This window comes from Epinephelus fuscoguttatus, linkage group LG6, assembly GCF_011397635.1.
Source record: "Epinephelus fuscoguttatus linkage group LG6, E.fuscoguttatus.final_Chr_v1".
Lineage (NCBI taxonomy): Eukaryota > Metazoa > Chordata > Actinopteri > Perciformes > Serranidae > Epinephelus > Epinephelus fuscoguttatus.
The window spans coordinates 43,751,443-43,772,860 of NC_064757.1; the positions used below are offsets into that span (position 1 = coordinate 43,751,443).

Sequence of the window (21,418 nt, forward strand, 5' to 3'; positions counted from 1 at the left end):
TAAGCGGACCGGAGCTTTTCTCCTGATAACTCGTCCTCGTGCGGTCACCCTGCGTGCGTTTGGATCAGCTGTTTGCTTTTAACGTTTTGTTGGGACTAAAGCCAAAAGAAAGCCCTGAAGACCAGGAGAGGAAATACTTCACACTTTGGGATTTTATTGAATTTGACAGCTTGAAGCAGACAACATCACGAAAATCAAAAGACGAAACAAGAAAGGAAACAGTTCTTCACTCAGTACAAGTTTTTTGTCTTGCTGAAAAACGTCTCCAGCTGTGGATCGAAGCACTGGTTCAGAAATTACAGAAGAAATGTGAAGACACATTTTCGTCTTTGACGCACTGAGACAAACCTCTGCTCCCCGTTCTCACAGGTCAGATGTGTGTGTGGATGTAAAACGCTGCTGTTAGCTGACAGTTACAGGTTTGGTTACACCTCTCCCAGCTGAAACTCGACCCTCCGTCCTCTGCCCGCAAACCGGGGCGCCCGGAGCTGGAGGTGCCGTGGGGGACGCCATGGGACGGTCCAAATACTGATGTGATGGGTAAGATTTTCAGCTGTTTGTATGGAAGTGTCTGTGGTCCCTGCGGTGCCCTGAGAAGCAAAGTGGGTGTAACTGTGCAAAGTGCCAGATTACTGTCGTTCGGAAGCTTGTGCCACGAAAACCCGCGCTGGAAAGCTTTGCGTAAAGTGCGCGTAAAGTCCGCGGAATAGAGTTTTTGAACCTGTGGGGTTTTTAAAAAGCTAATTTTGGCAAATTGTAGAGTGATGTTTATTTGAGTAGACTGTCTGCCGTGGTTTCATTAGTTTGTGGGTATTTTTGTCTGCAGTGGCAACTGCTTTTACTCACGCAGGTCACGGATTGAATCGTAAATAATTTCAGAATTTAACCGCTGATAGAATGCGTAACTGAGGCTTGTGTAGCAGTGTGTGTGTGTGTATGCGTGTGTGTGTGGTGCTGATGTATGAATCCACACCCCTGAAACCTGAGTGAAGGAGGCTGCTGGGACTTATTGAACGGACAGAGTGAAAAGTGTGCATGATCAAGTGAATGTGATCCAACATGCCTGATCCGTTTTTAACGGCCACATACGCGCGTAACTTTGCGTAAAAGTTGCACCAAAAGCTCCACTTAAAATACACGGCTACGTCCCTGCAAACAGTCCTGTGATCTACTGATGTTTTATAATAATATCATCACGCCTCTAATCAAATACTTGCCATCTGTGTGTGTGTGCGTGCAGGTGAGCCTCCTTATGTTTAAAAAATGAGTATAGTTGATATTCCTTTAGGAATTTATCATGTGTCTATTTACTCATCACAGGGCTGTCTGCAGGATTTTAAAAATACCGGGAGTATGAGTCCACCAAGTCCCTCACAGTCTCACCCACCTCTGGAAAATGTGACCAGACACCAAATAAAGTCTCATTTTAGTTTTTCATATTTAATCCATCCATTTAACACTTTGACTTCCTGAGCTCCTCAGTATGAAGGGATAAAGTCTTCTCCACACTGTGGGCCAACACACGGATGAAGAAATACTGATTAAGTTATTTATTGGCCTACAAGTTGCCAAATTAAATATATTTTAATTTGATTACTTTTACAGTTTTCTTAATGGTAGCTCTGGCCCTGACTCAATATAGAATTTATAGTCACCTCATCTATAATATAATACTCCTGTAAGGACATGTGATAGACTGTGATATATTTTGGATAAGATGCGTCCGAGCTGCAAGTATTAAAGGATGAAACAAGCATTAATCGAGACAAACCTGCAACATGTTAGTGCGTCTCTCAGTACTTTGACTTTCTGTGTGAAGCTCTCGAAGCCCATTGGTTCCTTTTAAAGATGTAAATCTTTACACAGTTTCATTTTTTAAAACTCGGTAATTACCTGAAACAGCTGGTTACTTACTGGTTAAATTAAGTTAATTAATCAATATTTGACAAAAGTCTTTGGATAAAAAGACAATATTTTATTAGTATCATCAATTTACTGTTGGTCTCAGTCTTTTAATCCAGTTGGTTGACTATAAGAAAAATCCTGACTTATTCTTTAAACTCTTCGGGACAGTAAGACAGAATCACATCAGGATGGAAAGACAAACACAAAGCAGGAGCTGCGGTCATCATTGTATAACTTAATGAAGGAACAAATAAAAATGACCTTGATCTCCAGACGGCAACCGCAGATATAGCTGCAGTATTCATAACATGTAGTGTTGATGCTGCACTGTTTCTGTCTGTGTGTCTACACTGCAAAAAAAACTCCACCTCGACAAGTTATTTAGTTGGAAAAGTCTTAGAAAACTTTAACCTTTTGTTTTGAAAATAAACTTTTGTAAGGATTTTTCTAGACTTCAGTGTCACAGTCTGATTTTATTTAATCTTGTTCCAAGGTACTGAGGCAAAACTCTGTCTTAGAACAAGTAAAATAAGATAATAAGAAAACAAGACTTTTCCAGATTAACAGTGGACAAAAAGCAACTCATGAAATGGATTTTTTTGCAGCTTATGGGCTAATATCAGATATATAAGTTGTGTTTAATTGGACTGCAGCTCTTGGTGCGCACTGATGAACTGACACACGGACAGACAGACGGATGAATGGACGGATGTTGACCTTTGAGTGTGTGTGTTGGGTGATTTGTGTGTCCTGCTGACCGGCTGTGTGGGTGTAAACGACTCTCTGGCCCGCGGGGATGCTGATGTCCAGTGCTCTGTCGCTATGGAAACCCAATGCAATAGCCAGTGATGAGGTGATCCTTGGGGTGCTGATGAGAGGGACAGCTCACGGCGGTGTTTAGCTCGTGTATCTGATATTTGGAGGACGGAGGCTCTGCTGCTCTGCTACAGATCTCCCAGCATTCACTTCCAGCACATTACGGAGCTCCAGGAAACTCTCTGGTTTCCAGCTGCGCTCAGGGCATCACAGGAATGATGCTCAGAGGTCAAGTGGACTATTGTGACTGAATGTGATCTAATATGTGAGTGTGGAGGCATGTGGCCCTGTGGAAGTGTTTTTCATGGATGGAGAACAGTGAGGATACAGAGAGTTGAGGCAGTGGTGGACTGAGACAACAACAGTACAGGCACCAGCCTTTATGCAGTGTGACTCCAGCATGCAGAAAGTCACAATGCATTCATGGTGAAACAGTTTCAAACCCTTTTTTGTAGCATAGACGGCAACACGTTCTCATCCTGAATTATCAAATGCTGCTGCATTGCTGCTGTGGCCCTGCACAACAAAATATGACGTGTCACTTTTCCTCCTGCATCAGTTTTGAACGCTCAGGGACGACGTGTCAATTCATGCTTATTACATGCATCATCTCTTTTTAAATAAACTTCTGTTTTCACAGGAAATGTACAGTCTGAACAGGGACCGTGCACAGCTACTCAGCTACAAGCTAATTTTCCTCCGTAGTCCCTGGGCAGGAAACAGAGAATAAGTTCTCTGCTAAGAGACATTGGGCCTCATTCACAAACAGTGCGTACGCACAAATCTGTGCTTAAACTGTGCATATGATCGTTTGACGCACAAATCCGGGATTCATCAATATTTTCTTACCCGAATTTGTTCTTACTCTGCAAACAAATTTAGAACTGCCTCAGATCATGTGTGCACACAAATGAGGAAGGCCGAACTGACTTAGAAAATGCAAACATACCTTGTAAGTACATGCAGAGTCTATAAAACCACATTCATGAAAAAGAGATTTAATAAACATTTTTTAAAAAATAATTAATTTACTAATATATTGGCCAAATGGATCAAATTACCATGAAATTGACACACGTTCACCCTCATCATTGTGACAATTAAAACATTAACAATAACATGAACAGAAAAACTATCACTCCATCAGCGTGCAGATGAGCTGTAATGCCGACTGCCATACGCAAACCCTGAAACCCCTCAAGAGGTGCGCTATAATAACATACATGCCCACACACGCGCCGTAGAGCGCACTTTTGGCGTGCTTAAGGGCCGTTGGATGTGTTTGGATCAGATACGGCCGGTGGCAAACTACTTTATACCCCTGAGAAGGTGTGCAAGATCATCCTGGCATGCTGTGTCCTCCACAATCTCACAATGACCCATGGCATTCCTGTAAGACCTGGCGCCATCGCTTCTAACAAACTGTGAAATTTACTACTTCTCTCCTCACGTAACCGCTTCCTTCATTCATGAATCAACTCTAGGCAAGCGGCTTCCTTATATGGAGAAATGGGGGCGTGGTAGTATGCTGATTGCAGATCACGGACACGCGCCTGTCAATTTAGAATGGTTCTGATTCACTAACATACGGTGGTGAGAACAAAATTGGCCGGTACGCACGTGTCATGAATCCGACAGATATTAGTGAATGAGGCCCAATGTTATATAAAAAAATACATGTACAAAATAGAACATATTCATGGGAGCACCCCAACACCTTCCTACAGCAATGTCAGGGGAAAGGTGAGGTGAAGGCTGATCCAGGAGGAGGTGCGGGCAGAAGAGGAGGAAATTCGCCTCAGCAGGATGGTGGGCATGGGCAAGCAGGGGGCCTGGGAGTGGGAGCACACAACTGGCAGGAAAATCACGCGGACAGAACTGTGGAGATCAGAGCCTCTCCGATTCAAGTTCTTGGTCCAGCCAGTATATGATGTCCTCCCAAGCAACCTGTTCACCTGAGGCCTGGTGGACTCACCTGCCTGTCAACTCTGCCAGAAGAGGGGAACTATGGAGCACATTTTGAGCTGCTGTCCTAAGGCCTTGGGAGAGGGGCGGTACCGTTGGTGCCATGACCAGGTCCTGCGGGCAGGAGCAGATACCATCTGTACTGCCATCAGCTCTCCACAAAGTGAACCATCTCTTTTGTTCGTGCCGGGGAGAAGCCTCAACCCCATCCAAAGGCCCAGGGAGGGCTTCTCTCAACAGCAAGACACTGGCAGTTCCTAGTCGACCTTGGAAGACAGTTGGAAGACACGATTACACCGACCACACTCAGGCCAGACATGGTCCTGGTGTCCGGGACAACCAGGCAAGTGGTGCTGCTGGAGTTAACTGTGCCCTGGGAAGACAGAATGGAAGAGGCACAAGAGAGAAAGAAATATGCTTCTCTGGTAGCAGAGTGTCGGAGGCAGGGACGGAAGGCCCGCTGTGAGCCTGTCGAAGTAGGCTGCAGGGGCTTTGCAGGGCGATCTCTACACCGGGTCCTGGGACTCTTAGGGATCTATGGGCAGCAGAGACAACGAGCCACCAAGAACATCCAGGAAGCCGCTGAGAGGCTTCCCGCTGGCTCTGGATCAAGAGGGGTGACGAATGGCACAGTTAGGTCTGGGACTGATCACCCCCGGCCGGGTCGCCTGGAAGAGGGTGTCTGAAGATAAGATAGCAATAGCAAGACAACACAACATGAAGACACCACAACAACAATATACAACATTAAGATATGACAAGATGTCATAATGTTAGATCAAGTGTGTGACGGGGACCTGATTGGGTTGATTTTAGCCATGATTTCATCTGGAATAAAAAACTTTAATTTCAAACCAACAAAGCTGTTTCACTGTCACCTGGTACTGAGCTCCAATAGTTTGTAGATACTCCCAGTCTTTTTCAATATAAACTTTCAGCTTAGGTAAAACACTTTCATTCGGTTTAGGCAACAAGAGCACACGTTCAGGTTTAGAATAAAAATGTCATGGTTTGGCTCATTGCCTTTATAGTTTAATGGTGCTCTGCGGCATCAGGGGAAAACACAGCAGGACACGAACAAAAGTTAAGGTGACGAAGGTCCGAGTAAGGTTGGCGGGACGGGTGCTGGATGGATCCAACATTTCTTTCACACAACACAGATTGGTGTTTGTGTCCTGTAAGATTATTCAATCAAGTGGTAACATGTGAACGAATGAATAAGAATGTGGAAAGTCTTTGGTGATTAGACCGCCCCGTAATCAGAGGTCAGCAGTGCAGCTGGGTTTCATCACCCAGACTGTCCAGGCTGGATTTTTTTTTTTTTTTATTGCATGTATTGTTACCAACATGACAAAAAAGTATTTCTCACATTATGCAAAATATTTTATACCACAGTGTTTTTTTGTTTTATTTTCCCCTGTTATTTGACCCTGAACAGAATAAGCAGTTTCTTCAGATTCGTATAAATTATAGAATACATATCCCATGCTCACTTATTTCACATATTTGTCAGTTGTGTCCAAACAGAAACTGAGAAAGAGACGAGTGGACACACACAAGCAGACAGAGACAGAGCTCTACGTTTGATTAGAAAAGCAAAGAGAAGAAGAATCGCTTGGAATCTGTCGTGAGAAATGTGCTTCTGGTGTGAACAGCCAGGTGACTTCTCTGGACTGCTCGCATGACAGTCGTCACACATGGAGACGCTTCGCCATCCAGTGTGAAGATGGCGTAACCCTTGGTGAATGTCGTGAAATGGTTGTGCAACGAAACTACTTGATTAGGTTTGGAAATAGATCATGTTTAAGGCTTAAATCTCTACGTTTGTTACGTGACATTACACAAGTACGTCACATGAATGAGGTCAGTGCATCATGACTGTACGTAGAATACAATCAAGCAACAATGACCAGACATTCTTAACCCTTATACTGTAGCAGCTGCTCTCAGTGTTACCTACTGCAACAGATGGGTTAACACTGGAGTTAGTTGAAAGCCTGGTGTGTCTAATGAAGACGCTAAAGGCTGCCTTTGGCGTTAATAAAACACGCAGAGGGGCATGACAAAGCATCTGTATTTGACAACCTGCAGATGAGAACAAGCTGTCTGTGGGTAGAATCTACCCGAACCATGTCTGAGTCTGTTTTCTGACCAGACACACTTATTCCCCTCTCTCACCAACATGGAAGTGGTTTCATTCTGGTTGCTACACCTAATTTTGAAGCGTTCAGAGCATTTCGAGCAGAAAAGTTCCTTTTCGCAGGTTTTCCTTGATGTGAGGTCTGAACTGTGACGACACCAGTGGGTGTGTCATATTCTTTTTAAGAAATAAAGGAGTGTGCAGTGGTCTCATTAATAGTTGGTCTGTCCTTGTTTTGTTGGTAAAAGCAAATGTAAGCAGTGTAATCAGTGATTTTGCGACTAGTTTTACTTCCATTGTGCATTTTGCAACACCTTCTGTTGGTGACACATCCTTGATTATAATTGCTCCACGCAGAACAGGTGGAAAGGCAGGCTGGTGCACAGGATAGCATCCTGAATGGAAACGGCTCAAGAACCAGAGCTAATATGGTGGCAAAGGTTTAAGAGGGCCTTTCCTCTCAGATGTTTTGGGATGCTGAATAGCGTGTTAGTCATGTCGCTTTACATGCGTGACATGCCCATGACACAGCACACTCCTGCACTGCCTCGTCACACCCACATAGGAAACAGTGGACGTGAGATGATGGTGACGGTGATGATAAAGATGATGATGAAGATGACTCTCTGCATCTGCCTGACGGTGTTTGACTACTAATAAGTGCACATTTTTTAAACGACACGGCGGCTCCGGATTTATTGTATAAAATATGAGGTAAAAGCTGAATATGAGCAATTCATCATTTAAATTCCTGATCTAACATCAGGGGTGAGTGATTTCACTCAGCAGGAGATTTGATGAGTACAACAGTGCAGATGCCCCGAGGGCAGAGTGGTTACATTTCCATCTGTCGTCACATTAAAGGTTGAGGAACCTTTGCTGGTGTCCCTTCAGTGTTTGGACGTTTCTTTCCTTTTGCTAATGCACACTTAATTCTCAACTGCATAAAACATGAAGTGAATAATAAAATACATAATGCCTCTCTCCCTCTCTGTCCCTCTCTGTCTCTGTCTCTCTAATGTTAATTTCAAAGAGAATATAAACAGACTTGTCCTCAGTCACACGTGATGAAAAAAAGGAAAACTGCAGAAGTTCCTCGTCACCTTTTACCCCAAATTATTCCTCCTTCTGTTCAAAGGTCCAGTGTGTAGGATTTAAGGGGGATATATTGGCAGAAATGGAATACAATAACATGTAATATGTTTTCTTTAGTGTATCATCACCTGAAAATAAGAATCATTGTGTTTTTGTTACCTTAGATCGAGACATTTATATCTTCATCGGGTGCGGGTCCACAACCACGGAGTCAGGCATGTTGCAACAGCCTGTTTCTACTGTAGCCCAGAACAGACAAACCAAACACTGGCTCTAGATAAGGCCAATCCCGTTTTCATGTCGGCCACCATAGCAGTCCCTCCGCCACGATACGCATCAGAAAAACACTGATTATTTAAACACAAAAGTGTTTCAGTGTTTTTACCAATTTAAAATCACTGAGGAAGAGGAAGAGATTTCTGCAGATAATTCAACTCTATGTATAAACCTCCTGAACGTGTGGATCGGAAATAAGGTGAGAACACTGAATTATCAGAGAAAAATGGTTGAGCACACAGTAGCAAGTGGTGGGCAATCCTCCTGTCTCCAACATGCCAAATGTCATAGGAGAAAAATGATTTGTAACATGAAAGTGTTTATTCAGTGTCTGTATTCAGTGATCCGTTTGTTTTGGAGGGAAAGAGACCTCTGTGGATAATTTGGCTACCGCATAAAACTTTCTTAAAGGGATAGTGCACCCAAAAATGTAAATTCAGCCATTATCTACTCACCCATATGCCGAGGGAGGCTCAGGTGAAGTTTTAGAGTCCTCACATCACTTGCAGAGATCCAAGGGGAGAGGAGGTAGCAACACAACTCCACCTAATGGAGGCTGACGGCGCCCCAGATTCAAACGTCCAAAAACACATAATTGAAACGACAAAATATCTCCATACTGCTCGCCCGTAGTGATCCAAGTGTCCTGAAGCCCTGACATAAAAAGTTGTTTGGAAGAACGTCATTTGAACTCTGTTTTTAGCCTCATTGTAGCCTGTAGCTCTGACTGCCTCTCTGTGCACTGAGACCGTGAGACATGGGCACTGCGTTCATGTGTGTTCACATGCTTTTGCTGGTCTGGTGCTTACACGTGAGCAGAGTTCAAATGAGGTTTTTCCAAACAACTTTTTATGTCGGGGCTTCAGGACACTTGGATCACTACGGACGAGCAGTATGGAGATATTTTGTGGTTTCAATGATGTGTTTTTGGACGTTTGAATCTGGGGTCTCGTCAGCCTCCATTAGGTGGAGTTGTGTTGCTACCTCCTCTCCCCTTGGATCTCCACAAGTGATGTGAGGACTCTAAAACTTCACCTGAGCCTCCCTCGGCATATGGGTGAGTAGATAATGGCTGAATTTTCATTTTGGGTGCACTATCCCTTTAACAATGAACGCTGAAGGAATTCTCACCAGAAGAAGTTTCAGCTGGTTGCACCCTGCAGTCCTCACTGCCATATGTCACTTAATCCCCCTAAATCTTACACACTGAATCTTTAATAATCATGACTGTCCCATATGTATCTCCTTTGCTCCCTCTTGAAAACAGCCCAGTCACCACAGGAAAATGCTGATGGCACTATACGTGTCAGCAAACCACAAATACGTTTCAACATTTCTAAAGTGACGTAGCATATGAGCTGACTGTGTCATCTGGAGGTGGAGGGGATGGTAGGTGACAGGACACCTAGGCGAGACATGCTGGGACTCATGCACCCCCCTCCTGCCCACCCCACTGGGACTTCTGCTACCTCATCTTTCATTGTTGTCCCCCCACATTTGCCCCTGGCACTGCTGGGTGCCATTAAGTAAAAACGGCAACTGGCCATGTATCATGCTGACGTAAAAGGACGGCTTTTTCTGACGCTAGAAGTCACTGACCAAGCTGCGATGACTTTAGAGTGAGACTGGGTTGTTCAAGCATCCACTACGTAATAATGTACAAATATCACACATCTGATGTTTGCAGAAACAAATAGTGCCAGCATTTATTGGGTTATTGGGTGATTGGATTACTGGACAACTTCTCCAGAATCAAAGAAATATTATCTGGGAATTTCAGGGATTGTTCTCAGTGGTGACAATTTAGGATGTGACCTTTACTGAAGACTGTTTCTCTGTCAGTCTGTTTTTTTGTGGTAGTTCCCAAAAAGTTGTGAAGTTCTAAAACAAAGCTTTCAGCCACCAGACTGTTATCATTTTTTTTTGTACCCATAATGTGCAGGAAGACAAACAATAAGCCGTGATGAGCGTTCCTGGAAGCTGCAGCTCTGCAGGTTGGAGAGTGTTTCAGAGCTGGCAGAAGGTTTTCGCTCTGTTGACTGCCTCATTGTTTAATTGTCAGGTTGCTTTGGGAGCACTCAGCTGAATGCCTTAAACTAAAACATGCAAAATGTTTTAATGGAATGCAGTTGGCCCATGAAATGCTCACAATAAACTAGAGGCTTATTTAGATTTTTGTCTCATTGAATAAATGTCTGTGAACCTCGAGGACTTTCTCCAGTTTTTCTCACCTTCAGTAACTTTGAACCAGACGATCTGCACTCCTTCTTCTCAGAGTCACAGCTCCTTCAGAATCTGAACACAGAGACATGATATCAGTTCTGTTAGAATCAGTGTGAATTACGCTTTCCAGGGGTATCAATATCTGCTCTGTTCATCGTGGGGAAGAATCCATAATGGTCAATGAAAACAGAAAATGTATGTCATCTCATTCAAACCAAGCAAGCAAGACTTGCATGCTACGTCGCAACATTAGCCTGCAGTTCTATTACTAACATTACACACTTTAAAACTCACCAGACCAAACAACTACCTCTGTGACGCCGTCCCAAGCCTCATTCTTTTTATTTTGGTCTCTGTAACCGAACAGCGACACATTATAAAGGACTGAGTGGGCACGAACGCAACTAATGAACTTGTCGATATCCATTGTCGGAACAAGTGTGCTGTAGGAACCAAAGTTACATGGCTTGTTCTCTGGGACCCGCTTCATCGAAGCACGTCAGCATTCCGATTGGTTGCTGCCAAACCGCGTCAGAGCTCATTACCATAAAGTGAAATGATTTTTAACCCCCCTCCGGACCGCTCCGGTTGCTTTGCGGGTGGCTAACGACCAAGTCACCAAAGTCGCCCAAGTCGCCGGGCTCTCATTGAAAATGAATGACCTCCGCTGTTTTGGAAGCTCTGGTCGCTTTTGGTTTGAACGTACAGTTAGACCTTTGTTACAAGCTGCATCTAAGGCCTTGTCTATATCATTACAGATGATTTTTAAATTACTTTTCTCAGCAAGTTTTACAAATATAAAACCTCCATGGATCATCGGTCATAACTGACCTAATTTTAAGTCTGAGGTTTCGTGTCAACAGTTTTACAAACGTCTCTTTTGTAATAGTGGCCTATGAGAAAAAATGCTTTGGGCCGCAGGTGATTTTCTTGCTGCAATACCACAAGTGGTCACTGGCTTCTTGGGAGCGTGGTCTCAGTTTCATTTTATTTCCTTTTGACCCCTCCCCGGGGTATAACGGACAAACAAAAATAGCAATAACAAATCAGAGCAGGCGGCAACCAATGCACAACAAAATAAATAGAACATACAAGTCAAAGCAAATCAAGAGAAACTATTCAGGACTTTCTTTAAAAGTTTCAACAAATTTGACAAAACCTTTACTTTTCGAGATGACATTAACTTTTGAAACTTGTAAATATTTGGATTTACTCTGTAGAACTGTCCAACCAACTCTCTTCTCTCTTTGTTAAAGAAGGAACACACAAGTTCATAATGATATTCGTCTCCTCGATTGCCAGTCAAACAAAGAGTACATTGCCGAGGGACATTTTCACGATCATACCTGCGCTTAGAGATAGGTAACTTATGATTTCCACACAGAAACTTAGACAAACAAATCCTTTTGGCAGGTCTTAACATAATCAGATAAGGTTCAAAAGTGAAATCAGTTTTAAACAATTTATAACTATCACATAAAGGGTTGCTTTGTAATTTCTCATGCCATCTCTGTGGTTCCATGTCAGATAATCTATGACATCACATGACGGACCCAGATGGTGTAATTCCATTTTTGGCCACTATGTAAAATTGGATTCAAAGCCTGGCACAGTTCTTGGAGGTCTGGGACCAAAGGCTTTTTAGCAGAGATGGGACCAAGTCACACATGTGCAAGTCTCAAGTAAGTCTCAAGTCAAGTCACAGGTTATGTCAAGTCAAGTCAAGTCAAATCAAGTCAGGTCCTGTAATAGGTCAAGTCAAGTCCAAGTCACCTTATTATTGTAATTTTACCTGCAGAATCTGATCTTAATAAAGTGAAAAGACAAGATATAAGTAACTGTCAGTAAACACTGACTTCATCGCTGCAATTTTTACTTTGCAGGGACGACCCCCATGCGTGCGTGCGCACACACACACACACACACACACACAAACCAAGGCAGCGGCCAAAATCACCCATTTAGCTCATTTAACCCTGTGTTGCTTGTTCATAAAACGTACAGCCGATCTTGTGATGAACTGGTCGGAATGTTCGCTAATGTTTTCTGGGGTTAATGTTAGCAAATAAATTAAAAAAACAAGTTCCACCGAACCGACCCACCCCCACCCCCGTATCGTATCAAGCTAACGTTAGCTAACTACTGACTAACCAGATAATATTAGCTAATTGACAAGCACTTACTGGACAGAATGGCTCTTCAAATGACGAACAAAGTTTGAAGTTGTCGTCTGGCTGTCCGACATGTTTATGCCGCACTGTGCTGTTCGTCTTTTGCCATAATAATGGTCATTCTGAAAGCTGAAGACGATGACTCTCAGTACCCCTCCCGCTGACATGTTGATGCCTATCTGATATAAGAGGGCCTGTTTCTCCAATAAACCGTAAGGTACCTGGAGAGGGCATGACTGATTGACAGGGTAGTGATCCAATCATGACAACGCCATTCTCAGCCTGCGCCTTGAGTCCAAGTCACAATGACTCGAGTCCCCATCTCTGCTTTTTAGGCCCCAGATGTGGGTGTTTTGAGGCAACCCATCGATGTTTTCCATCGTGGATAGTGTGCAAAAAGCAATTCTTTTTCACTCAGACATCCTGCCACGATGACGCCAAAACAGGACAAAACATTTCCCCATAACCAAGTGGTTCTGGTTTCTGGCGATTGATTTGAAGAGGGAAGTCATGTGACTGATTTACATGTTGTCTACTTCAGTAGTTGTTTTTACACATTGGTTTTTGTACATGTCAGTCGTTGAGCTTCAGCAGTGCTGTGCAGAGCCAGGCCAGCTGTTTCCAGTCTTTGTGCTAAGCTAAGCTAAGCTAAGCTAACTGGCCCACATTCATCATCATCAGACCTGCTCATATTTGCACTTGGCTGAGTGTAATTTTATTTTTGTGACTCAGCTTAACAACAGATAAAAGATGAATCATCAGCAGTATTTTAAGTAATGGCTGCTGGCAGGAGAAACCAGGTTAAACATTTTGGAGCTGCAGAGTAGAGTTGTAAAATTTTACAGCAACATCATTATCTCTCTTCAGCCCTCCTCCTCCTCTCTCCCCTCGTCATTATCCTGCTCTTTGTTCCTCATTTCTTCATCTTTCTATTTCCACACCTCCCCTCTCACTACTTTTCATCTGCTGTTTTCCTCCACCTTTATCTTTCATTTCATTCCCTGCCCTTTCAGACCTCCCCTCCAATCTTCCTCATGTCTCCTCTATTCCTTATTCCTTTCTCCTCGTTGTCTTATTTTCTACCCTCGTCTTCCTCCCTTTTCCTCTCCTATCTCTAACACTGTACACTCTCTGTCCTACCAACTTTATTATGCCTCTACACCGGCAACAGCTGTGGCCGGCATTATGTTTTTGGTTTGTCCATCCCATTACTGTGAACGCAATATCTCAAGAACGTCTGGAGGTAATGTCTTTAAATTCAGCACAATCGTCCAGTTGGACTCAATGATGAAGTGATTCAATTTTGGTGGTCACAGGTCAAGGTCACTGTGACCTCGTCTGCCTCATTTTTGTGAACGCGACTGCCATTGTCCGGATTGCTGCAGCGCTGTGTTTTGAATTTTTCGTGTCTCTCGTCCTCTGCTATTGATTTAATTTTGTCTGAATAAGACAACTGTGTTTGGATTGTGGACATCGGACAACACATACTGACACATCTGAATGAATGAATGAATAACTTTTTATTTCGGTTACATACATCTTAGAAAACAAAGATTATTTCACACAAATTTTCTCACAGTCTGTCACTGAAGGAACAGGCTGAAGCTGCAGGCTTATTTTTGCCAATCCTATTTTAACCAAAGGAAAACCCAGAACATCAACAATACCAAAGAAAGGAAATAAATAAATTAATAATTCAATACATTATACTCTAAAGTATAATCCTCAAGTATTTTACAATTTGATCATTTTACATTTTACGGCTTTTTACAGAGAGCTACACAATTTCAAATCAGCACCGAGTCCATTCCATAACTTAACTCCCAGAACTGAAACACATCTGTATTTTACACTGGTTCTCACTTTACATGTTTCATAAATAAACAGCCCTCTTAAGTCATAATTACCTTCTCTCAATCCAAAGAAATTCTGAATACAGACTGGAAGGTTTCTGTTGACAACTCAAAATATCTGGCACGGACCACTGCTTGGACAGTGACATAGAGCAAGGAAAATGGGCTGAAAGACTAACGTTGGTGGCTGTTAGCATGGATAGCTAGCATAGTAGGACTGTTTATATTTCTGTTGGCCGCTATTATTGCATTAACTGTTTATTGTTACGCTCGGTTTGTTGCCGACAATATGCAAAAAACAAGCGAAACGCGACCGAGACATGGCAAGCAAGATAGTGGACTCTCTGAAGAGGAGGTGAAGGTCATAGAGAAATCAAAGGTCAAGGTCAGTGTGACCTCACATAAAAACACGATTTTCAGGCGTCCATATGCATCCATGTTTTCACAGACATAGATGTAATCTGTAACTGCACCTTGACTCGTTCGTGGAGGCATTCAACAACAAAGTGGTAATGCTAGTTTATCTCTATTATGTGTATTGTGTCTTTCTGACCTTTCTCCATCTGCACTCCCTCCTTGATTCCCTCTCTCCCTCCCCCTCTCATTACCTTCTCCCCATCTGTTCCTCTTTGCCTTTATTTCACTCATTACTGACCTGTGCCTCTCTCCCTCCTCTTCCTCTCTTTCTTTACCCTCTCCCTCACCCCTTTATCCTCCCTCTCGTCCTCCTCTTGCTCCATTTCCTTTCTTATCTCTTCTTCTCTCACCCCTCCCTCCTCCTCCTTCACGTCCCCCTGCAGGCTGTTGATGGAGAGGATTTCGGATGTCAGCCGGGACAGTGGTCATCGCAGGAGGAATTCTGGCTACAGTCATCTTACTGACCATCGTTGCTGTACTGTGTTTATGTAGGTTGCAGGTATGACGTTTCACTGCTCACTACACATCTAATGCTGAACAGACAAGCAGCAAAGCATTGTACTTTTTTGCAAACCACAGATACATTACATTTGAACATTGTGATGTAGCAGATACTTTGACATTTTAACAACTTTTTCTGGTTTAAATAATCCTGTTCTGTGGGCACAATCCCAGCAGGAATAACAGTGATGTGTTGCTACAAACGACCCAAGTTTAAAAAAGTGTAACAATTAGCCACATTTACGGTTCAGTTCGATATGACACAGTGGTGAAATGGTTTAGCACATTTCAAAAACAGCAAAAAAATAGAAATGCCAGAGAGATATCCTTGTTTTTTTAAATACTTTATTTGTTAAAGTTCAAATAAACACAAGAAGTTTGTGCTCTAGAGAAAGGATCAACACTCAGTGAAAAACCTAAGCCCTATGATAAGCTAATATGGCAAGGGTGGGAACCTCCTTTCACCAGTGTTTCGTCTACTTGGTCCCACGACACCTCCAGGAGGCTAGACAGTGATCTCTAGCGTCCAAGAGACACTCCCCTAATGCCAGGTCTCACTGCTCCCCGCACCAACCCAATAACATCCTTTACCTTACACATGACTTTCTCAGCCCAAACAGCACTGCCACCTTCAACCAAACCCAGGCTCTGTACATGCGAGCTCCAGGTAGAGACAGTGCTGATACTACCTTTCCTAGCACATTCACCATACTCTATTTCACACGCTACATAGCACAACTACAATATAAGCTAAAGTTAAAGGAGCTAAATGAACTTACAGGATCAGCAAGCACACTCAACGATCATCATGACTTGACTTGACTTTTTTTGAACAATGGTGAGGTTATACCTGAGTGACCCATCTTCAGGGGTGTCTTCAGATGTCAACAGATGTTCTCATCAGATGGTCAAATTCGGGATACTGTCTTCGGAATAATCCTGGAATATTAGTGTGCATGTAAATGTACCCAGTGTTGACGTTAAAGACATCCTGATGTTTGATTCTGACCTGTCACTCCCTTTCTGTCTGTCAGTATTACTGCTGTAAGAGGGAGGAGTCTGAGAAGGGGGAAGAGGAGGAACCAGAGCTCGCCACTATGTCGCCTTCCCGCCCTCTGGCTCTGTCCGCTCCCCCTACGCCTCCAACGCCGGAGCACTACGGCGACGAACCGGAGAACTACCCCCCCACCTTCCTTACTGAGGCCAACGGGCCTGCCAGCTACTCCCCCACACCGCCGCCGCGCAGGTGCCAGCGCTCACACGCCTTCTGCCCGTCCTGCGCCCGCTGCTCACTGCCCTTCTACCTGCAGCACCCGGAGAGGCTGTGCAACGGCGGGCGCAGGATCAGCTACAGGACTGTGCAGCAGCAGGACCTGGAGCTGCCCATGGACCTGGCCAGCTTCTATCAGAAGCTCAACCTCATTCGCTCCGTCACCATGAGGGAGGTGGTCACCCACAGCGTCAGCACCGACGTCTAGGAGCTGGCAGGAGGAAGGCATCGCCGTCCTGTTGGCCTGGGGAAAGGTTGCTTTATACAAACTGCACTGACTCGTCTGCAAACACACTAAATTAACATGTTATATAAACGCTCTGCTGTGGGAGCAGCGTTAGCACTGTGCTGTACTGGTGTACTACAGCACTGAGGGCTTTTGGGTGATGTGACATCTCCTGGCAGCCACTTTGGAGGTCCACAGCTCTGGAGCAACTGCCAACAGCTGAATGCATTTGTGAACATAAACATGTGTTTCTGACAGACTTGAACAGACTCAGTTTTAAGGTGGAGTCAGCGATTCTGGAGAAAGATTGTTGACAATGCGCTTTGACATTTAGCATGTCCCAGAGTCACCGTCCCACTGCCTTTCTCTTTATTCTCAAAGTCAACTTCCAGCCTGCTGTTGCGATGTGACTAAAGGTTGAGGGAAAGGTCACTTTTGGTACCATTTGAAGCAAAGCAGAGAACTGCTCAGAGAGGCGGCAAATTAAGATTGTTGTCTTTGTGACATCAACACGCCGACATAGGGAAGAGCTGCTGGGTGACGGGCTGTAAAACTTACAAGACGAGACAAATCCAGTTCTGCAGTTTTATATAATACCAGTTGAGGAATTGTGTAAGAAAAAGTGGCTGGCGGACATCATCAGGTAAACACAGACGGGAGTGTCAACCAAAACAGGCCCTGGTGCCCCAGGTCAGATCACACTTATGTCTGCTGTACCCATTTCATAGCAGGTGAGAACAATACACGAATAACAGTGGTGTAACTGAAATACACCGAGCCCACATTTGGTCTTGGATTTTGGCAGTTGTTATGAGCCCAGGCTCAGCCAGTTTAAAATACCTATACTTGTATTATAATTATTTTTTAAGCTAGCACCAAGACATGTAAGACAACCTTAGGCATGATTCAAGGCCGATCTGGGTGAGTATTCTGTCAAGACTTGTTTTAGAAATCACCAGAAAGGGCTTCAAAATAATCGAACGCCATGTTTGCTCAATACACTTCAATCAAAATGTAACTGAAGGTCATGAAATTAACCGAAGTTTAATCAAGATTTTGTAGCGCACAGACCAGATGCATGCCCTCTTTCCACCAGACAAAGATGGCGGTCATCTTGTGGTGTCGTGTTGACTTTGGTAATACATCCAATAAAACAACGTCTGTAAAACTGTTGACAGGACGCCTCCAACTGCAAATAAGGTCAGTTATGACTCAGTTACAAATTTTTGGTCCATTGAGGTTTTATATTTGTAAAACTTTTCACAAGGTGAGAAAAACCATTTAAAAATCTGCGACATCATCACAATGTAAAGTCTATGAGCCGAGTGGGAACCTGCGGGCAGAGCCAGTAGAAGGAACACTGCTACACATATTAAGTGGGCTGCATACTGTGAACGAAAACCCAGCCGCAAGAAATGTTTCATGCCATGGCTGGAGGCATTATGTCTTAGGGTTGTCAACATGTCCATACATACATATGTAGTGCCATGTTCATTAACACAGTATCTCACACAAGGCACAAACGTCCAGTCGGACTCAAGAATAAAGTGAAGAATAAAGAATTTGGTGGTCAAAGGTCACTGTGACCTCACAAAACAAGTTCTTGGCCATAACTTAAGAATTACTTTCTTGTGTGTTAGACATCTATGTTTGCAACTTGACGAGGTCGCAGAGACATACAGCCTCAAGGCGGTAATTCTGGTTCAGCAAATGCGCCCCATGAGCAGTTTTCTTGGATTGAATAGGTGCCATCTTCCGGTCTGGTATCTATTATTATCATAAGCCCATGCCTTTTCTTTTTCCTGTGCATGAGCACAAACGCTCCCTGTTGGTAACTGGCTGGAACATTGCTCTTTGTTTGTTTCCCAGTGACAGAGCCAGGGCTGTGTATGAACAGTTTATTTTGTTCAGCACACTCACAGGACCAAATCGCTGACTGCACCTTTAAGTGGATCTTTTTGTGATCAATGTCTGATTTTGTTGTTTAGAAAATTAGCTTGTTTGCTAATTAGCTAGTTCAGTAGCTAACCGATGTATGTGTATCAAAGTATAAACAAGACAAGTTACAATTTGTTAGTAAATATAACACTGATTTTGTTTGTTTGATTGCAGCACACAAGAGACAGAGGTGGGGGTAAAAATCCTGAATAATTCCAGTGCAAACAGGACATTTCCCTAAATGAGGCTAATGGTTGGTTAGCAAGCTAGCTCAAGGTTTGTTCAGGCTAAGTCTTGTCTTATTGTCAACAATTCCCATGTGCGGACCAAAACCAGCACTAAATGGAAAACATCTTTATAAAGGCTCAGACACAACAAAACAACAGCAGCGACAAAGGCGGACTGTTGCGTTGCCTCACGTTTTCTGTGTCTTGGCCTTGTACTCGAACACATCGCAAAGACCACAGTTAGCCAACTAGCATGTAAGTTGTGCACCTGTGTGAGAGGAAATACCTTTCCATACCAGCAGGTGGCAGTAGTCTGTCTTCATCATTCAAAATGGCAAATAGGAAGACCAACAGGACAGATTCAAGATGCTAGCAAACACGTTAACACAACCTGGTGCTGAAAGAACAAAGGTTAATACCGTGCAAACAGTAACACAATTATGAACTGTTTCTGCTGAAGAACTCCGTGGCAAAAAAACCCCCTAATATAACAAGTTTGATTCAATCTCATGCCCTCTTGACTTTTGCCATTTGTTTACTTTCCTCACCTTCATTTCTCTTCTTGCGCGTTGAGCTAAGCTGCCAATCAAAGTGATTTTGTTCGATGGGCTACGCCAGCTCTGCTTCTGATTCAACATGCTAAACTGGCTAATAAAAAGCAGACAAGGACCGACTGTGCTGGACACAGCAAAAACTAAGGCGACAGACATTTACGGGCAGCCTGAAACTGACCTATGGTTGACCGTTGGCTTGGTGTGTCAGGTCCCTAAAAAGTATTGTAGTGTTTGTGTATTGAAGCAGAATGTATCTTCTGCCTGTGTGCCACAGAGCTCCACTGTTGCTCAGACACTACTACTTTAATCCCACATACACTGTCCTGCTGCCACAAATACTCACTAGAGCCTCAAATATGGATTAATCCACCGCTGAAATTAGTCCCAACAAATGCACTACTTCCTGTTTGATAAAAACTACAGTGAGCAGCTGTTATAGGAAATAACTGAGTCTTTTTTAGTAAGTAATTTTAGAGAACACGAACACACTGCTGGTTTTGGTCTTTTCATGGGATTTATCAGGAAAAAAAATAGAATAAGGCCCTGTCTACATGTACGCAAATATTTTAAAAACTGATATTTCCCCGTGTCGTTAAAAAAAAAAAAATCGTCCATACTGCCTACAAATATCTCGGTACACTCTGGAACAGAAAAACGGTGCCAAACATTCGCTAGTGTTAGCTGTCTTCCACAGTAGTAAAATGTAAAGGCTAACGATACCTATTTTAAAACTCCTACTGGAGACCTCATCGCTGTCACTGATAGTTCACCATTGCTGTTGTTGTTTCTGCCGCATGCATTAAACAAAGCAACAACGGACATGTGCGAATTGAGATGACGTCACTGTTTCCCAAACGCTCCGTTTCACATGTCCACATGTTTGGAAAAATCTGCACCATAGAGGGTGTTTAAAAAATCTCTAAACCTGTTTTTGGATAAGAGGCAAAGCTGTACAGAAAAATATGTGTTTTCAAAAGTATCTGTGTCTATGTAGACACGGCCGAGAATATATATCTTTTAGACTCCAACTCAAGAGAGTTGTGGAGAAGAGATAAAGCTAAGGAAAAGGTTGTTTCTTAAGTCATTTGGAGACTGAGTTATAAAACTGTTCACACTGACTCTCCAACAGACCAGCAGGTGACTGCGCTGCTCCAGCACTGAACATAGAGTCTGTGGATTTTACCGTGTGCTCAGAGTCCCAGTGGAAAATTATACAAGTGGATGTTCACACAGACAAAATGTTTTTTGTGTTTGTTGGTGTAGCAGCATCTGTACAGTGTTACATTTCACCTCTTTCTTTCTTTCACAGCTAAATTCCTTCACTAACACCTGATAGGAGCCAAATATTATCTTTAAATATGTCTTTTTATATGTAGTCCAGTGCGTGTGCAGGCAGGCTGACGCTCCTGCTCACCACAGTGAAGCTGCACAGGTGATCTCACTCATTCTGCCTGATTACAGACTGAGTCCAGGTCTGATCAGCCAAACTGAAACACCTGTGCAGCTGTGAGCTGATTTTAAGGCTGAAACTGATGCAGAGAGAATAAAGGAAGACATTTTAACGTTTAATCATTTTTCTGTGACTTCATTTATGGGCCTGGCAGGTTTTTGTTTTACAAAGTTGTACACAAAGTTAAATTTGAATGATTAATTAATGCACATGAACTGCACAAAGTATATTTGGTGCCTGTGCATTAGTTTTGTTTTCCACGCTACCTGCCAAGCTCTGTAAATATTGATTACATTTAACAAGTTGAAAGTAAAATCATTGAAATCAAAAATTCAAATTTTAACATTAGAAACTTAGTTGTCAGGAATTCAACTCTAATTAGTGAATAAAC

General features: G+C 43.2%; 2 protein-coding genes across 3 annotated transcripts in view; one reads left to right on the forward strand and one right to left on the reverse strand.

Annotated features, from left to right (window-relative positions):
• The window catches only part of LOC125889689 (natterin-3-like), a 53,617-nt gene extending 48,826 nt beyond the window's left edge, over nt 1–4,791 (reverse strand). Inside the window, exons 1-2 of the mRNA XM_049577731.1 lie at nt 4,697–4,791; nt 4,447–4,573 (exon numbers count right to left, since the gene is read on the reverse strand). Of these exons, the coding sequence (XP_049433688.1) occupies nt 4,447–4,573; nt 4,697–4,791 (222 nt within the window). The remainder of the gene's footprint in view (nt 1–4,446; nt 4,574–4,696) is intronic.
• On the forward strand, nt 36–21,093 carry LOC125890809 (protein FAM163B). 2 transcript variants are annotated; one of them, XM_049579626.1, is made up of 3 exons: nt 36–540; nt 15,245–15,360; nt 16,397–21,093. In XM_049579626.1, exons 2-3 carry the CDS (start codon nt 15,268–15,270, stop codon nt 16,838–16,840), a joined length of 537 nt encoding a protein of 178 aa, XP_049435583.1. In that variant the 5' UTR covers nt 36–540; nt 15,245–15,267; the 3' UTR covers nt 16,841–21,093. The 2 variants fall into 2 exon arrangements, with proteins under 2 accessions (XP_049435583.1, XP_049435584.1); XM_049579627.1 differs by lacking the exon at nt 36–540 and adding an exon at nt 13,820–13,834.
• The last annotated feature ends 325 nt before the right edge of the window (nt 21,094–21,418 follow it).

Excerpts from the sequence above, each read along its gene's own strand:
- LOC125890809 (XM_049579626.1), top strand. The coding sequence starts at position 15,268 with ATGTCAGCCGGGACAGTGGTCATCGCAGGAGGAATTCTGGCTACAGTC. Across the intron at positions 15,361-16,396 it reads TGTGTTTATGTAGGTTGCAG|TATTACTGCTGTAAGAGGGA; the intron begins GTATGACGTTTC and ends TCTGTCTGTCAG.